A 19394-nucleotide genomic window follows, 5' to 3' on the forward strand; every position below is an offset into this window, starting at 1 on the left:
AGGGAGACACGGGCCAAGGGCTTATCCCTAAGGATTACGACAGCCCTCACCTGGACCCTGGTAGGCTTCATGAAAGCCGCAGTCTCCCCACAGTTGTAAGCCATTCCAGCCCTCAACCCCAAGGTCTTGCCAACGAGCGAGATTCTGGTAACTGACTCTCCATCGACGGCAAGAATAGGAATTTTGGTTCTGTGGCAAACAGCGCTTTTGTCTACTTTGATCTGTTGCCGTGTGGATACTGAGGTCATCTGCTCAGTCCCGATAAATTGCTGACGATGACACTGTGTCCCCATACCTGAAGGCATGCCGACTTGTAAAGAACATGTTCTTCCCTTTGCTGCTCATCTGTGGTAATTTATTTTTATATGTATATTTGTAACTTTGTCTCTAACCGTTTTTCAAGCGGCCATGCTGCAGCTTATCTTGGCTCTAGACGGTCTCTATCCTGACCTTATTGCTCCCTTTGCTCCGGTTCTGTCTCCTTTATATTCAAACTCACACTCAGTTTCCTAAAGGAGCCAGGCGGATGTTATAAAGTGGGCGACATGTGGGCTGGGGGAGGACTGTGGCAAACTAGAGAGTGCATACCCTGTACGAAGGGTCCTCAGCTCCGATTAATTGCTGCCAATGTGAGAATGCAGGTCCGGGGGGGCACAGATCTTTTGATTTCTTAAGATAATCAGGAAGGCAAGGGTTTTATATAAAATTTCCCCAATTTTTTAAAGTTGGTAAATATTTTCTTTAAAAATACTGCATGAGCCATTAAAACACGTCCTCCGGCCAGGCCCAGTTAGCCAACTTCTATCTCGCAACCTTTATTTTATATATTCCTTTTCTTTTTCAACATGTCCAGTACAAAATGTTTAGAAGTAACTGCATATTAAGAGGTTGGAGCCTCCTGGGCTCACCTGTTTAAGACAAATCCAACTTTGGATCTAGCATTTTCATTCATTTGACCCTGTACGGGGGCTGACTGGAAAAATGGCAATAAAATGGCACTTCTCCTAAGGTCCCTGTCCAGTTTCAAAGAACATACATCCGAGAGAGGGAAAAGGATTTCTATCACACCTGGATGTAAGACAAGGTAGCCTGTGTCCAGTGCTCTAAGCGTGGTCCCCCACTTTGGTCAAAAAAAGAAAAGTCTGGGTATTCAGAAACAGGAGGGATCACTTGTTCCTTGGATGTCCTAGAAGACATGATAAAAGTCAACTGCTTTTGAGGGATGGGTATGATCTTGACAGGCAGAGACAAGGCCTCACATACCAGGAAAGAGATTTTAACTTTATTCTGTTGACAATGGGAGGCCATCGGAGAGGCCTCTGAGCTGGGAGAGAAGCGATCACAGCAAAAGGTATTAGGTTGGTTAACCAGACACTGATTACTCAGTAGATAGAAGGCCAAATGGTAGAACAAGAGAACAAAAAACACCCAGAAATGATTTCTTTAGATACATCTAAGGTCACTTACATAAATAATTGAGATTACAAAAGACAAAACATTTTCACTTCCTTCTTTTAAAAGGAAGGGTTAGCACTTTTGGAAATGACGAAAGATTGGGATATATATATATATATCCATATTATGGCCCTCCAGAAATATAGCCCGTTTCCACTTGTAGGAACGACACTGTAATTGAGTATCATGTGTTGAGTGGGTGATAACCTAGCATGTGACAGATTAATCCATGAATCTGCATGAGTATTTTATTTTTTTTAAGTTTATTTATTTATTTTGAGAAAGACAGAGACGGCATGAGTGGGGGAGGTGCAGAGAGAGGAGGAGGCAGAGAATCCCGAGCAGGCTCTGTGCTGTCAGTGCAGAGCCTGACATGTGGCTCGAACTCAGGAAACTGTGAGATCATGACCTGAGCTGAAACCAAGAATCAAACGCTTAACCAGCTGAGGCCCCCAGGATCTGCTCTGCATAAGTATTTTAAATAACAGCTGGGCTTCAGGGCACCTGGGTGGCTCAGTCGGTTAAGCGTCCAACTTCAGCTGTGGTCATGATCTCATGGTTCATGAGTTCAAGCCCCATGTCAGGCTCTATGCTGACAGCTGAGAACCTGGAGCCTGCTTCAAATTCTGTGTCTCCCTCTTTCTCTGTCCCTCCCCTGTTCACCCTTTCTCTCCCTCCCTCTCTCTCTCTCTCAAAAATAAATAAATATTTTTTAAATGTTTAAATAAATAAACAAATAAATAACAACTGGGTTCATTCGAAGAACAAAACGTTAAGACAACCAACATAACATTCCACCATATCTCAAGAATACAGTACAGGGAGTAGAGAGAATCTTGAAAGACTAATACATTAAAGTTGCTATAATCCCTGGTGTCATTATCATAGATGTCCAAACTTAAATATGGGGAAATATTGGAGAATCTTTCCCAAATCACTTAAAAATTAGTTCCCGAGGCAGATATTGAGTAATCAATATCACGATCTAATGATTACTTGTTCAGTACATCATCTGTCTTTTTTCTAAAAAGATTTTCTTTTTTTAAATAATCTCTACACCCAGTGTGGGACTCACAAGACCAGGATAAGAGTCACGTGCTTCACCAACTGAGCCAGCCAGGTGCCCCGCATTATTTTTCATCCTCAGCGATGGTGGGGACCAGTTGGCTCAGAACACATATATCTTGGGACAGGCAACAGATCTGTGCCCTATTGTTGGGTCATGCATTTGACTGTGTCACTTGAGTGTCATCCATCCTCTGAGGAGTACATCACCCTTAGAACTTCCTCACTCTCATCTGTGACCCTGAAACATGCTGACCATATCTGTGTCAACAAGGGCCAGAGAAAGAGGACCAGGCAAGGAGCGGAACACTTGTTCTCCAAACCTAGTTATCCGCTTTGGGTGATCCCTCAACTTCTCGGGCTTGGAGTTCTAGTGTTTTATTCCTAAATGCTATCCATCAAAATCTCCAAATTCACCACTCATTGTAACTGGAGGAAAATAAACAGGGGAAACCCTGAGCTAAAGAAAGCTCAACAGATTTCTTTCTTTCAGGACTTCTCAGTGCCTTTCTTTAATACAGTTCTTTGTTAATGTATACTATGGCATTTCTAAAATTATTCAAATGTAAATTTGCACAGTGATGCATGACTAGCAGAGATGTGAAACAAATGATACGGGACCACAGAAAAGTGAAAAATCACCTTGGTTTTGGGATTCAGGGAAAGCTTTCCAGAAGAAGAAATCTCAGAACTGTTATTTGGCTAGATCAATAAGAAGCATAGCATATGCAAAGGTGGAGAGGCATAAGAGTGGGTACTTATTCAGTAGTTGGAGAGTGTTTGAGAATGCTGGGACGTAAGATGATAGCAGAGTAGCTCCTAGACCTACGTTATGTTCCTGCTTGTGATGAACTGGAAGCCTGGGTGCCTAATCCTACTTGCTCCTCCTGGATCTCTGCTATTTCATTTCCATTTCTCTTGAGCTTTGACACTGATTATTTTATTGTATTGTATTGTATTGTATTGTATTGTATTGTGTTGTATTGTATTGTATTGTATTGTATTTGAGAGAGAGTGCGAGTCGGGGAGAGGGGCAGAGGGAGAGAGAGAATCCTGAGCAGGCTCTATGCTCAGTACAGAGCCCAACACAGGGCTCGATCCCACGACCCTGGAATCAAGACCTGAGCTGAAATCAAGAGTCAGACGCTTAACTGACTGAACCACCCAGGCACTCCCTACACTTATGTTTTTGACCAATAGTTGCCAGACAGCCGTCTCATCTTCACCCAATGCACATACACACATGCATGCACACGCGCGTGCACACACACACTCACACTCCCCACACCTGGACTCCTATATAAGGCTTCCTCCTACCTGGAACGGAGCTAAAACAGACGAGTTCTAAAGATTCTCAGATATTTTACTTGAAATATATAGACAGCTCTCTGCCCATAGGACTCAAAGTTTTGACCTGAATTGCTCTTGGGGTGGGAACAAAACCCCTCCGGTGCTCTAAATAAGAGAACGGTTGTCTTGCTTATTACATTTGCCTTCTACTGGGTATATTGATTTTTCCTGAGCTCTATCAATTTGGGCAGCAAAGTAAAGATTAAATGGTTCAGATGTCTACCCAGAGCAGCAGGTTTTGCTCAACAAACAAACAAACAAACAACTCATCTCATGTTCCTTCATCTACTAGAAGCAGCTTAGGCCTTTGCTTCTTGGGTGAAAACCACAGAACTGAACAGCAGGGGTGAAGGAAGCTGTGCACCTGCTCGGAAACTTCAAGAGGTTGAGGACATCTTCCCGGGAGGGCTCCAGCCTTTGTGTTGTAGAAAAGGGAAGCATGAGGGGCGCCTGGGTGACTCAGTGGGTTAAGTGTCTGACTCCAGCTCAGGTCACGATCTCACGGTTGGTGGGTTCGAGTCCCAAGTCGGGCTCTGTGCTGACAGCTCAGAGCCTGGAGCCTGTTTCAGGTTCTGTGTCTCCCTCTCTCTCTGCCCCTCCCCTGCTCATGCTCACACTGTCTCTGTCTCTCAAAAATAAATAAATGTTAAAAAAAATTGAAAGAAAAGAAAAGGGAAGAGTGAATATAATATCTGACAAATATGATGTGTCTATGAATTTTCCTTCGCTGGGCCATGGGTTTTAACAGTTATCCCCAAACCCTGAGTCAGATTTTTCAAATGAGCACTCTGTCTCATGGTGGTCAATGGCTAAAACAACGCAATAAGAACTCTAGTGGGACATCGTGGGAATATTGGAGAGGATGGGATATTATCCTGCTTTTTCTTACACCATTCTGATTCATCACGTATGGATTCTTTCCTTTGATAATATTTTGTGAAACAAAACAAAATCTTTCGGGAGGTAACCTACTGACAGCTCAGATCATTACTGTTTCCTATCTGCCTTGGCAAAAAAGAAGATAATTGCTTGGAAAATCATGAGGGAAATCTGTTTATTTGCTGAGTTGTTTTTTTTTTTTTTTTACATCCAAATTAGTTAGCATATAGTGCAACAATGATTTCAGGAGTAGATTCCTTATTGCCCCTTACCCATTTAGCCCATCCCCCCTCCCACAACCCCTCCAGTAACCCTCTGTTTGTTCTCCATATTTAAGAGTCTCTTATGCTTTGTCCCCGTCCCTGTTTTTATATTATTTCTGTTTCCCTTCCCTTATGTTCATCTGTTTTGTCTCTTAAAGTCCTCATATGAGTGAAGTCATATGATTTTTGTCTTTCTCTGACTAATTTCACTTAGCATAATACCCTCCAGTTCCATCCACATGGTTGCAAATGGCAAGATTTCATTCTTTTTGATTGCCAAATAATCCTCCACTGCATATATATACCATCTCTTCTTTCTCCATTCATCCATCGATGGACATTTGGGCTCTTTCCATACTTTGGCTATTGTTGATAGTGCTGCTATAAACATGGGGGTGCATGTGTCCCTTCGAAACAGCACACCTGTATCCCATGGGTAAATGCCTAGTAGTGCAATTGCTGGGTCGTAGGGTAGTTCTATTTTTAGTTTTTTTGAGGAAACTCCATGCTGTTTTCCATTTGCTGAGATTTAAAAAAAAAATTTTTAATGTTTATTTTTTGAGAGGGGGTGAGGGGCAGAGAGTGAGGGAGACACAGAATCTGAAGCAGGCTCTAGGCTCTGAGCTGTCAGCACAGAGCCTGATGTGGGGCTCAAACCCACGAACCATGAGATCATGACCTGATCGAAGTCAATCACTGACTGAGCCACCCAGGCGACCTTTGCTAACATTTTAAAAATCATATGCAGTGCTACTCTAGGAGCTGAGCAAGGTTTTAAAACCTAAATTAAGGTCAGAATGACCTTCAAGACCTTGAGATGGATGGATCATCTTTTTACAATTCATGGCCCCCTTTTCTCCTTTCAGTTCAGACTGAGCTGAAGCATCATCTTAATGGTGTGACCCATTTACTCTCTGCATTGATCCATTGGTTCCCTGCCTAATCTCTCAGTAGGGAAGCAGCTTTGTTAATTTTCTCACCCCTGCCTTTGTGTGAGCTCTGCTAATTCGCCTTTCCCTGCCCTTGGATGACTTCCCTTAGCTTCCTGGTCGCTTTCAAGTATTCACTAACAGCCTCCTCTTCAAGAGTTAAGTTCAGTCCAGTCAAAACTCCAGCATCTCACCCAACTCAAATCTCCCCCCAGACCAAAGCGCGGTAGCACCATAGAGAGAAGGGTTTGTGCTTCATTTCCTCATACTTCCGTTGCTCTTCCCTCCTCTTCTCCCTCTCACTGTGCTGCCTTGGCCCCTCCGGGTTTAGAGGAGGTGTGACAGGGCAACAGAAAAGGAAAGGCAGGGGACAGAGGATTTTCGGTGACCGATGCTGCCCATTCCTTTCACTGCCCGTGGGGAATCCCACTTCACTATTCCCAGACAGAGGTGATGCACTCGCTGGCTGCCATCTAGAAATCCCCTTTAGCACCTGTAGGCCATGGTACACACCCTCCTCCCCCCAACCCCCGTCTGTTGGAGTTACCACCCTGCGTACAATCCTTTTGAGACGAGTTCCTTTCAGGACATTCTAACCCAGCGCCTTCTGAGTCACCCAGTTAGGCTAAGGCAAGACTCACATCTTTGCCCCACCAAACTCCGGAAGTTAGAGCTCGCTGGCAACCAAGTCCTTTCTCTCCACTCTGTCCGCAGACATCTCGCCCTTAGGTGTATCTGTCAAGAGTCAGGTGCCAGCCTCTGTACCCCACAAACCCCAGTTATCACTGATCGAGTTCTCCCAAGAACTCTGAGCACCTTCTTGCTGAGGTGTGGGGCAATACAAGAACCAGGAGCAAGCACGGGTCAGGGGTGAGGCTGGACGGTAGTTCCCCTCCTCTGCTCTCTCTCCGAGATCTCCATCTCTTGGACCAAGACAAGAAAGGGGAAGCAATCCCTTGCCCTTCCCTTCAGAAGTCAAAATAAAACACATGACAGGCTAGCTCCGGGACACCTGTCTTCAAAGAGACTCTGTCTGTGACCCCTCCCATCCTCCTCTGGCCTCATATATTCAGGCTGCAGGGTAGAGACGGAATAAATCTGGTGGTGCCTCCTTAGATGCCAGGGATACCAAAAAGGAGCCTATTCTGACACCATAGAATCAAGGTACTTGTCACCCATTGTTCTTGGCACTGAGGTCTTAGCAGAGACTGGGCGACATCCCACTTCATACTCATTTATTACACTTGCGTCATCTCTGGAAGCTGTATCGAAAGACTAGCGTCTGACTCTAGTATAGTAAAACTTACCCAAACCTTTGCAACCAAGGACCCGTGAAGATCAATGTTGGATTTGTAGACGGGGAGAGCAGGCGTGATAACTTCCTGTCTCTGGGTGCTCTCTCCTCACAGTGGAAGCAGACCAGTGGGTGTTTCCAGCTGGCTTGGGTTTCTTCAGACCACGCTCTCCCCCTTACCCAGGAGACAGCCTGTCCAGACAACATGACATGGCTACAGACGCCGCGACTGGGGCACAAATGTGGCCAACAAGGCAGAATCACAGCTGAGTCAGAGGCCTTGGCATTGGAGCCAAGCCAAGGGCAATTTCTATGGCATGCTGGTTAGCCAGACTGTTTGAAAATAAAAGTTCAGGAACTGCCCTCAAGGTTTTTTTTTTTTTTTTTTCCCTAATTCAAGGGAAAATGGCTACCTCTCAGGGGCCACTGGTTCCACATGGGCTGCTGAGCTAATATACAGAGGGATACTGCATAAAAGGAAGAAAGTACACTTAAAGCAAGGATATGTGTGCCTTCACTAAGAGCGTGATCTCAGAAGGGGACTTGGGCTGGCATCACCAAGATTGTGATCTTTCGACAGAATTAGAAATTGTTTTTTTTCCCTAGAAGCTGCAGCCTCTTTGTGTATGAACGAGAATTAGGGAAGGATAGACTGGCTTGCAGTCTGAGTATGGCAAAGCAACAATGACTTTCGGGGGTAGCGGTGACCTTCTCAAGTTTCAATTGTATGGAGAACTCATGGCCCCTTTGTGGACTCTTTCATACCCAGTAAAAGTTTGAATACTTAATAATCTGCCTGGCCTGCAGGATCCCCAGTGATTTGGTTAGTTACAGGGTCTGTACATCTAGGGTCTCTCGGTACCTAGTTACAACCTACTCGCCCTTAAAGGATCTGATAAAATTGCCTCTCCTAGGTATTCTCTGGAGGCCCTAGAACCCTGGGCCAGATAGAAGGGCTGGCCTCATTGAACTGGGCAGGAAAATTCTCATAATACCAGCCACCAGAGACATAATTTTCCAAGAATACCTTCTTCATTCCATTCCTCAGAAGGGTACACAAAATGGTGCCTGCATTCACCCAAACATTTGCTCTTCCTCAGGGTAGGAAGGATGATACACCCTGAGCCTGGCCCCCTGGGGCAAACACCTGGTGACTTCTGGACTATCCCCACCCTGGGACTGAGATGATAAACTTATGATGAGCCAGGTACCTTTTGTTTCCCAGTGAGAAACAGTCTTTCTCAGATTGTCAGTAAATAGTACCCAACTTTGGCAACAACTGAATGACGGAGGGGAGGGCGGGGAGGGCAGCAGAATGTGGTCTAGTCTAGCGGCTCCGTAGGAGACTCCGTGTCAGCAGTCCTGGTCTTAGTACCAGCAGCCTCTCTGACTCACTGTGGGCACATCACATTGTGTTTACCGGATGGTATTTGGATCCGAAATGTGACTGTGGCTCACTCAGCTGAGTGTCTTGTACATGAGTTGTTAATGAAGCACTTTAACAGCAAACCCAGGGCTTAAAATATTGTGCACACAGCAGGTGAGTAACTAGCCTTTAAAAGAAGATTATCAGGGACGCCCTCAGTGGCTCAGTCGACTGAGCGTCAGACTTCGGCTCAGGTCATGAACTCACAGTCTGTGAGCCCCGCGTGCGTGTGTGTGCGCGCGCTCTCTCTCTCTCTCTCTCTCTCTCAAAAATAATAACTAAACATTAAAAAGAAGAAGAAGAAAGCTATCAGAGACCTGTCAACTGTGAGGAAAATGGATTCACAGTGGGACCCGTTGGGAGACATTCCTCTAAATCAGCTACCGTGAGCTCCACAAGTAGAAAAAACACTTGGAAGTGGATTGTGAGGTCTCCTGGATTCACTGAGAGTCTCCTGGAGGCCTTGGAGACGCTCCTCACCCTCGAGGGGAATGATTTCCCTCTTCAGGGCTGTGTCGGTTTGGGTCCTCCAAGAAGAAGACGCTAACCGTGGATTAGCTGGGGAGGAGTTGTGATGGCTGTGAAGGATAAGGGGGAGAGAGCTGGAGTAGCTGGGGCCCTGGTCACCATACCCGTTAGGCACAGTAGTCACTGTGCTTAGGAGCCGGGACATTTTTAGGGACCCATGAGAATGTTTTCACTCTATTTATTCTAAAATCAGAAGAGAAAAAATGAATGTGATAGCAACAAATATAATAATAAATCTGCCTAAATTATGTTCATCTTTATACCAGTGCAGTCATAAAATATAATGTGTAATATTTTTTAAGTTTATTTTTTTTATTTGGGGGGGAGGCAGAGAGAGAGAGAAAGAGAGGCCCCTACAATGAAGTCCCAGGGAAACAAAGTGTTAGGTCTCTCCTCCCGCCAGGCCCGCACCCCTACACTGGCCTATATCATGGAAGGGGATTCTGTTTCATTAGAAGACCTGTTTCAAAGAGCATGAAATATTTCCTCTCTGCCTTTGACACAAGAGTCATCAGTGAGCAAAGGTGTGTTACAGAGACTAGCTGGTCACATGTGCTCTCTATGAGTAAAGTATTCTAGCTGAGGCTGGCTGGCCCCCACAGCGCTGCAGGGGGCACTGGGGCTTAGGATGGGGGGCCATGGCCTTCCTTCCGGTTCAGACATTTCTCTGATTCTGTTTAGTCTGACATTCTGATTCTTCCTTTAAAATCCCTTCCCAGGGGTGCCTAGGTGGCTCAGTCAGTTAAGCGTCCGACTCTTGATTTCGGCTCAGGTGATGATCTTGGTTCATGGGTTCGAGCCCCAAGTTGGGCTCTGTGCTGACGACGCAGAGCCTGATTGGGATTCTCTCTCTCCCTCTCTCTGTGCCCCCCCAACTCGCACTAGCTCATTCACTCTCTCTCTCAAAATAAACTCTAAAATTAAATTAAATTAAATTAAATTAAATTAAATTAAATTAAAATAAAATACAATAAAATAAAATAAAATCACATCCCAGAGTCAGCAAAGTGGGAGCCCATCAGCTGTTTCCAGCCCGCAGATATGTTTATTTGGCATGTACAAAGTTTAAAAAATTGTGGCAGTGGATGTTATGGGTTGAATTGTATTTCCTCAAAACCATATGGTGAAGTCCTAACTCCCAGCACTTCAGAGTGTGACCTTATTTGGCAGCGGGGTTGCTGCAGATATAATTAGTTAAGATGAGGTCATACTGAAGTAGGTCCCTAATCCAGCATGACTGGTGTCTTCATAAAAGTGAGGGGGAGGCAGACAGAGAGAGAGACCTGGACAAAGGGAGAACACCACATGACTATGAAGGCAGAGATCTATCAGCCAAGGAAGGCCAAAGATTGCCAGTCAACCACCCAACGCTGGGGCAGAGGCGTGGAACAGATTCTCCACGGCCCTGGGAAGGAGCCAGTCCTGCCCACACCTCCGTCTGAGACTTCTCACCTCCAGAGCTGGGAAAAACATATATATTTCCATTGTTTAAGCCACCCGATTTGTGCCACTATATTATAGCAACACTAGCAAACTAATACTGGGGTATCATTTTCAGATGGATAGATTTTCTATGAACATTTAGACTTTGAGCTTCAGTGGGAAAAGCCTGAGGCCCCAGCCTGGATGTCGGGGCATCAGCTGGTAGCAAAGGGAAGGATGCAGTCAGTCTTGGGACCAGAGAACACAGGCCCTTGTGAGGGCCGCCACTCCTTACACCAGGGGCTCGCTTGCAGCGTGAGAATATGGGCTCAGCGCTATCAGATTTTCTGATGTATTTCTAGAGGAGCTTGATTTCTGTTTCTCATTGCTGATGAAACAGGATTTCAAATGTTGGCAACTAATTGATCACTCTGTTTTCTCCCTGACCCGCTCCACTTCAGTTTGCATACTTCATCTGGCTGGTCCCTCCGGTCATCTGAGTTTGTGATCACCATTTGTTCAGAGTTGCACGGCCTGGCAAGATGCTGAGAGAAATTCTAGTTCAACAAGGGAGATGATTCAGGGGGTTGAGCAATTTGCTGCCGGGAGAAAGCAAGCCCTGATGTATCCACCTGTCCCCTCTGCCCTGTTGAGTGAGAAGCTTTCTGAGGCTGGATCTGTGCTTTGAATAATCATTTGTTGGGGCCTGTTGCACACCGGGTGGTGGTCTAGAAGCAAAGCAAGTATCCGGTGTATGATGGCATATATTCTTCCTAATCCCCTTACTGCTGAGGATGAAAGGGAGTATTGTTAATAGTCACCATGTACTAAAAGAAAGATATTAAGCTGTAATTGTTCTGAACTCATAAATACAAAAGGTCATTCTGTTGAAGCTACGTTGCATTGCCCTCCTCCATCACTGCAGCTTAAATCGCTAATAATAACAACCACCCTTTACACAAAACAGACAATGGGGAAGGCATGGTACCAGAATCATTAATGACATTCCTTTCGTTATAATTGTGTTAGGCAATTACAACGTGCCAGCCCATGGTAAGCACTTCACGAACATAATCTCGTTTAATGCTCATATCAGCCCTGGGAGGGGAGTATGTGGTTCTCACTGTAGAGATCAGGACACTGAAGCCCAGAGATGTTTAGTAACTTGCATGAGGTCCCAGCAGGACTCAACCTCAGGTCTCTTCAGGGCCAGATCCAGGCCCCCCCCCCCCCCCGCCCCCCACCGCCTTCTGCTTCCCGGTTTCTCTGTTTCACAAAATGCCTCTGAGGGAGGTCACCCTCCGGGCCCAGAGTCCCCCAAGGCCTCGCCAAGAGTGGTGTCCCAAGCCCCACCACCCGAATCCCATCCCTGTCTACATGTTCTGTTAGGCACAATTTGTAATCTCGTCTGAAGTCAAAATCTTAGTTTCTCTCCAAAAAGACTCCATGACATTTTGTGTATATTGTAAAAATGTACAGGAGGGGCCCCCTGTGCCCCTGAAGGAACAGATGGTATGCCTGGCATGTTCTTAGAAATCTGGGAACTCAACAGAAAGCCTGGGAGAGGGGGTGGCCTCCCGGGGTAATGTTCTGTTTCCTTCCACAGCTGTGTTCAGCTCCTGAACATTCCAGCACTTTGCAGCTGACGCTTCTACCTTTTATGTGTGTATTTCACTTCAACCGAAAGTGAGGCAAAGAGACAGGGTGGGTGTTGTCCCGTCCTTGGCAGAGCACGTGGAGCTCCTCGCGCTCCCCCTGCCCCCACCCCCTCCCCAGCCGCCACACCCACCCGCTCGCGACCACACTTCTCCCGGCCAGAATCGTCTCGCGTCCTCTGAAACCCCCCCCCCCCCCGCTTCCCCCCACCCCCACCCGCCAGGCCTGTCTTAACGCAGTGTGTCGTCTGTGCGCTTTTCAGGCCACTACATGTACGTGGACTCGGTTTACGTCAAGCACTTCCAGGAGGTGGCGCAACTCATCTCCCCGATGACCACGGCCCCCATGTCCGGCTGCCTGTCGTTTTATTACCAACTCCAGCAGGGGAATGACAATATCTTCTCCCTCTACACTCGGGATGGGGCTGGCCTTTACGAGGAAATCTGGAAAATGGACAAGCCAGGGAATGGTGTGTGGAATCTTGCTGAGGTGGAGTTCAGCGCGCCGTACCCCATGGAGGTAGGTCCGCCAGGTGTGTCCACGTGGGCCCTGGCCGCACTGCTCTGCGCAGGCGCACAGGCCTGGCGATCGGGCGACACCAGCGGCCACGTTCGTCCGTTCTTCTCCGTGCATGTCCGTCTACCTTTTCTCTTCTTTGGCCCCCCTCTGCTTTCCCCTTACTTTTCCCTCTTCCTCTCTCTCCTCTCTTCCCTCTTCCTCCGTCTTCCTGCTTGGTCATCTTCACTTTCTACCAAGACTCTTCTTAAGGACAGATAGAGAAAAAGCCAGTCAATCAACTCCATTTCTTGAGCCCACTTCCCCTCGGAACCTCGCTCTGTGGTCTTGGTGAGTTCCAAAGAGATGAACGTCCTCTGAGTGAAACCCACTCTTGACTTTCCATTCCTGTGAGCAGGGAGGAAACTTCCCCTTACTTGAGTGAAGAGTCTTGAGAGAGAGGGAGAGAGAGAGAGAAGCCAACTTATTTTCTTCCTTCCTCCTTGACGGTATAAGTAATGTCATCAAAATTAGAAATAGATTTATGATCGTGGCCCCAATTTGAAACAAGCCTTGGTACTTAAGTTTTAAAACTTTTGTAGCTGCACGAGTGATAAATATCCAATGCAGAAGAATTAGAAACTTCAGGAAAGCAAAACCAAACCCCCCCAGGCTAACCCTACAAGGATGAGAACACTAACATTCTGGTGTTCGTCCTTGCAGACCTTCTTTTGAAGCACATACATTATTTATATTTATGTATGTGTTTCGGTACTTGAAACACTCCAGAGGAGATAGGATTATCCCCAAATTATAGATAAGGAAGGAGAAAAGAGAGAGTCCGAACAGTTTGATATTTTGTATCTGGGTCACACAGCTGGTGAGTGCCAGGCACTTAGGAAACTTCTGGACTGAAATCTGACCTAGAGCTGAAGGCAGAGGCCCAGCCCTGTCTGAGGACCACTACCACCCCCCCCACCCCCACCCCCGCTGCCCCAGGGCTTCTAGAATCAGTGGGTGCAACATTGTGGTTCCAGATTTGGAGCTGTACCTAGAGTCTTAGTTACCGCAGGTTTGTTAATATCCCCTTCCTAGCTTTGTGCTTTTTGTAGTATCTTCCCTAGTCCCCTTTAAAGTACAGAACAGTAGATTATTCCCTGCATGCTTTTTAGTGGTGCCATCTGCTCACCTGATGTGGAGCTTCAGAGACTGGAGCTTGGGACTGGACTGGTTTGTGACATGTTCTAGCTACCGAAGACATGCCTGCCACGCCCCTTACCCCCTTCAGATCCTCTCCTGTCCCCCCACACAGCTCCAGAGAGAACACACTGCCTTTTGCAGGACGTGTGCTATTTCCTCTCCCAAAGTCGGGTGAAGCCTTGATCCGCTCTTGCAGCCCAGTGGAAAATTTTCTGAGTTTGAGTTACAAAGAGGAAAAGAAATGCACATACTGTTTCAGAAATTTTTCCTTCTGTTGAAGTCAAATGAGTCACACGCGCAGTGACGACCGTTTCTTTGCAAACTCCTTCCATCCAACCATAAACTCCCTGGGCGGCATTTGTGTGAGTGAGACTGCTGGATTTTCTTTTCCGTCAGTGCTTGAAAAGTCACAATTCTGGACACTACTGCACTTTAGTTTGTACCCTTTTGGTTCACAGGTGCGTGATTTTGCTCCAGCAGGTCTGACTCATGCTGCTACTGTTTGCTCTTGGTAATTGCCAGCAAAAGAGACTCACTCTGCAGAAATCAGTGAATTTAATGTCGCTGTCTTCTCAAATGGATCTTAGAAAGGAAAACAAGCACCCGAGACCCCCTTTCTGAACAAGAGAGAATGCATCGGCACATGGGCTATGATTCGCAAATTCTGATCAGAAATATTCTCCCTCCACCAGTAAGATCAAGCTCTGTCGTTCACTTTATCAGCGAGCACCCTGAAAATGAAATGTCATGGACCTGGGCTGTGTGTGTGGACTCCATTGCCCCTTCCCACTGATCCACGTCTGTCCCCTTCATGTTCTCGGCCTTCCCTCGACCTTTGCCAACGACAGGCTTCCAAGGCCCCTCTTACATTGTGCAGAATCCAGGTGTCTGTAGGACCATTGTCGTTAAGCTGAACACGACCATCGTGTCCACATTCTTTCTTTCAAAACTGGAGAAACTCACACCTGGTGGAGGGAAGGAACCTGTTTGAGCTAATTAGTGGCTAATGAGGCTCAAACCTGAATATGAGTTCAAGAGGGGGTTGGTCAACCTGGAGAAATAGACATGAATTAAGTACAGAGCTCTATATGCACCTGACTGCATACGAGGGGCCTTATACACCTTATCTCATTTAATCTCAGTAGTGCTATAAGGTAGCAGGTATTATGTCTATTTTATAAATGACAGAAGAAAGCCCTTGAAAGAGTTAGCAACATATTCAAGGTCACCCAGCTAATAAGTGACAGAAATGGGATTTGAACTCTGGTCTGTCTGCCTCCGAGACACTCTTCTCTTTAGAACAGGTTGAGAACTAAGAAGCCTAGGGGTCAAATCTAGCCCACAACGATTTGCTTGGCCACTAGAGTGGTGTCTGTTTGCCTGTTTGAATTCATTGCCAACATTGAAAAAATCCAAAGATTTCAAATAAAAATCTGGAGATCCAGATCTCCTTGACAGTTTGGTAGGTCCGGACACTTCAGGCGGGACTCCCACACGTCAGCAGTGAGTAGCAGCTCCCCACCCCCGCTCAGACCCGGCTTGCATTCTCCCGGATGCGTTCTGCACCCTTTCCTCCTGCGTCTCACTAAGCTCACATCATGTATTTCTGTTACCTGCCTGGTCCTGAAGGCATTGGAATTTCAAGCCCTGCAAACCCTGCATCTTCTCATGTTAATTCACCGGAGTGGACCACACCCTGGGGCAGTTTCCCCCGCAGTGCTCGCCACACCTGATCCCCATGGTCACAGGCAGAAGGTAGTCGACTGACCTCAGAGTGGAAGTCAGCGGCAGAAAAGGGAGGAAAATGGAAGGGTTCGACCCATTAACAACCTCATGTTCTCTCTAACCACTTGGGGAACGTGCCTGGACATGCTGAAATGCTAACGTCCATACATAGAATTTGGGGCCTGGGCCACCTGGGTGGCTCAGTCGGTTGAGCATCTGACTCTTGGTCTCTGCTCAGGTTCATGATGCCAGGGTCATGGGACTGAGCCCCACATTGGGCTCTGCACTGAGCATGAAGCCTGCTTCAGATTCTGCCTCTCCCTCTGCCCCTCCCGCACTCATGTGCGTGCATGCGCGCACGCTCTCTCTCTCAAAATTTTAAAAAATAAAATAGAATTTGGGGCCTGATTTTGCCTTAGCTGACAGGTAATCATCTCTGATTCTGCATCTTTGTCCAGAACCCTCACACAGACTTGCATGTGTGAAAAGGGAAAGGGCCCTGGAGGGGCTTAGTTCTGTGGGAAGGGCATTGGGAGAACCGAGCCAGCCTTCTGCGAGTAGCCTGTTGTTTCTTTAACTGAAGGTCATAATACAAATCGTCAATTCAGTGGTTCTATCAGAGACTGATATACACTCAAGGGAGGGGGACAAGTCCACCAATAAAATACAACTTAGGGTTTAGGATTCCCTCTCCCTAAGAGAAACTAGAGATCAAGACAGCAGCTGCCTCAGATTTAGGAACATGATTCCTCAGTACTTATAACTTGCCATCACCTGGCTTGATTGACACATCATTTTAAATCACAGTTAAGAGCTCTGAAGCCTACCAGAAAATATGTAAACCTGTAATAATACATCCTTTTTCTCTGCAGGTTATTTTTGAAGTTGCTTTCAATGGTCCTAAAGGAGGGTATGTTGCCCTGGATGATATTTCTTTCTCTCCTGTTCACTGCCAAAATCAGACAGGTAAGCATTCTCTTTTTCTTCCTCTTTACATACGGAATTTTCCTGATAGACACCTGTGGTCAGGACTTGAATTAATTCTAATTTCCTCACCTCTCCTGTGATCGCCTCCTTTAAAAAATTACTTAACTGAATAGTCATTTTTCTGCTACATTACTCTTTTCTCCCCCACCTCGCAGTGTGAATTTAATTTTTCTGAACCCACAGGGCAGTTGTCAGGTGTTAAGGAACTTTCATCGTCCCTACTTACTAGGTAATTAAAATCAAAGAATACAAACACATTTCCTCCCCATCTTTCTCTTTAAAGGATAGCTTAGATCCATATACAGGTGGCCAAGTAGGTGGAAAAAACTCTCAAACTCTACGGAGTAGAATCATAAAAATCCTTCCCAATTTTATGTATCCAAAACCTATAAATGTCTTCACATTTAAAGATGTTGGTGTTGGATACAGTTAGCTTTGGGCTAAATGTTACCTACTTAATTTAACTTCTCTTTCTAAGTAAGTCTGCACATTCTTTTACAGTGGCCAGTTTTATAATTTCCATAAACTTGGTGTTTGGAAAAGAGAGGGAATTCTTACTTTCTGGGGAACGAGGTAAACAAATCGATTCAAAGTAAGTTAGAAAATGCCCTAGAGTGAGGACGACACTGTATTCATGCTGGCCCAGATAAATGCAGGGGACCTTACCTTTTAGGGAATTTTTTTTTTTTTTGAGAGACCCCAGGGAGATAGCGGTTGTCCCATGTTATTAATGAGCCTTCCTTCTGAGTTTAGAAGCATGAGAAGTACATTTTTGAACATGGCCTTTGTAGTCTGACTTTCACTAAAGATAAAAGTTGGTGTCTGATTGCATATGGTCTCAGATGTATTCTACCAGCAAGGCGACTGAGAAAGATAATATTTTCTACTTGAGCTGAAGTGTTATTCCAGAATTAGAGAGAAACACTCTAATGTGCTAAAACCAAATGCTATTTTTTTTTTTTACTAATTCTAATTTTTAAAAAGTGGGGGGAAGCTAGTGAAACAGATTGAACTAGACAGGGTTTACATATTTACATATTTTCATTAAAATGATTGAATACAAACTGTAATCAAAGATTTTTAAGAGTCTTTAAAATTGGACAGAACAGACACCAACATTATTTTACTTCTCCAAATCTGACTGTTCCCTAATCTCATCAGCTAATATTTCAGTGATGTTAATAGTAGTTTCATAACCTCTTGTCATTACTTTTAGAAAGTTTCCTTTTTGTCACCAGGCATTTACATTGAACTTTTATATTTCCAAGTTATACATATGGAAAAGAGGTTTTTATTCAATACCTGCATGGAGTAGAGGTTGGGATGAAGAGGCGGCAGTGGGGGGGGGGGACGTAACAGTATCTATTGAGCCATCTTAGAAGTAATATTTGGAAACACTCTCCCTTTTAAAAAAAATACAGAATTGGGGTGCCTGGGTGGCTCAGTTGGTTAAACATTCAACCTTGGCTCAGGTCACGGTCTCACTGTTGGTGAGTTCGAGCCCTGTGTCGGGCTCTGTGCTGACAGCTCGGAGCCTGGAGCCTGCTTGGGATTCTGGGTCTCCCTCTGTCTCTGCCCCTCCCCAGCTCACGCTCTGCCTCTCTCAAAAATAAACATTTAAAAAAAAATTTTTTTTAAACATACAGAATCTATGTGAACCCTTTCCCACTGACTGGTGAAAAGAAAGATTTCAGCAAAATAAGGACCATTTGTTAAAAGCACCCGTGGCCCCTCAGTCTCTAAGATTCAGCCCGCATAAAGACTCCTCCTCCATAGGGACCACAGGCGACTCACATTTTCATGTAATTAGGTTAGCCAAGGCTCCGTTAGGTCTTGAGAACTTCCCAACGTAGCGACTTTCTTTAAAATGGTTTAACTGCATGATTGCAGTGTTATGCTACAGAGCCAGGACTTTGGATTCGCGTCCCTACTCTGCCGCTTACAAACCGTGTGACCTTGGGCATGTTGATTCACCTCTCTGTCTGATTAACCTCCGTTTCCACATGTATAGGGCAAGGGTAGAAGAATCTGTTTCACACCATTGGGAAGATGAGAGGTTAATGTCCGTGAAGGCCTGAGCAGAGTATGGCATACAGAAAATGCTTGGCCTTGAGGCTTCATGTTATTTATTGAATTTTCAAAATACTCCCATCCACTCCCTGGGGAACAAAGGAGTCAGATTGAAACTAGAGAACCAGCAAAGGGCACCAGCTTGGTGAATGGGTGAGCTGGAGCCTGCTTTATGCCTTTCATTCAGCAGCTGTGGGCCAGATTCTGAGTCTTACAAGCTGAGCCCTCCAGTTTCCATACTTCATCTTACATTTCACAAATAGTTTATGCCCTTCTGTTTTATAACAGGTGCCAACATTTTTTTCCTTATCTCGGTTAGCTCCAGACTTGCTTTTCCCAGCTGGATCTAGCATTTTCTTCCCCCGTTCTCCCTGAGTAGGCTGAGACAGGAATTATTTCAACATATGAAGCATCTCATTCCCACCATCTGGTTGGGCTTAGAGTTAATCCAGTCTCCCAGACCCAGGACCCATCACAGTGTCCTAGGTGTTAAACACCAGAGTCATGTAGCTTCGCAAATATTCCCCCAGGATGCTGCCAGAGGGCAGTGACAACTCTCCATGCCCCCTAGTTGAGTTAGGGCACTTCCCTTCTAAGCCTTTTCCACCCACAACCTCCCCATCCACCACCATGTTTGGCCTAGCATCTAG

The 19394-nt window shown here is 45.8% G+C and overlaps 1 protein-coding gene across 1 annotated transcript in view; it reads left to right on the forward strand.

The window, feature by feature from the left end:
* Positions 1 to 19394, forward strand: part of MAMDC2 (MAM domain containing 2) — a 150837-nt gene that overhangs the window by 70084 nt on the left and 61359 nt on the right. Inside the window, exons 6-7 of the mRNA XM_030293837.2 lie at positions 12530 to 12786; positions 16560 to 16653. Of these exons, the coding sequence (XP_030149697.1) occupies positions 12530 to 12786; positions 16560 to 16653 (351 nt within the window). The remainder of the gene's footprint in view (positions 1 to 12529; positions 12787 to 16559; positions 16654 to 19394) is intronic.

This window comes from Lynx canadensis, chromosome D4 (assembly GCF_007474595.2).
Source record: "Lynx canadensis isolate LIC74 chromosome D4, mLynCan4.pri.v2, whole genome shotgun sequence".
NCBI classification, from domain to species: domain Eukaryota; kingdom Metazoa; phylum Chordata; class Mammalia; order Carnivora; family Felidae; genus Lynx; species Lynx canadensis.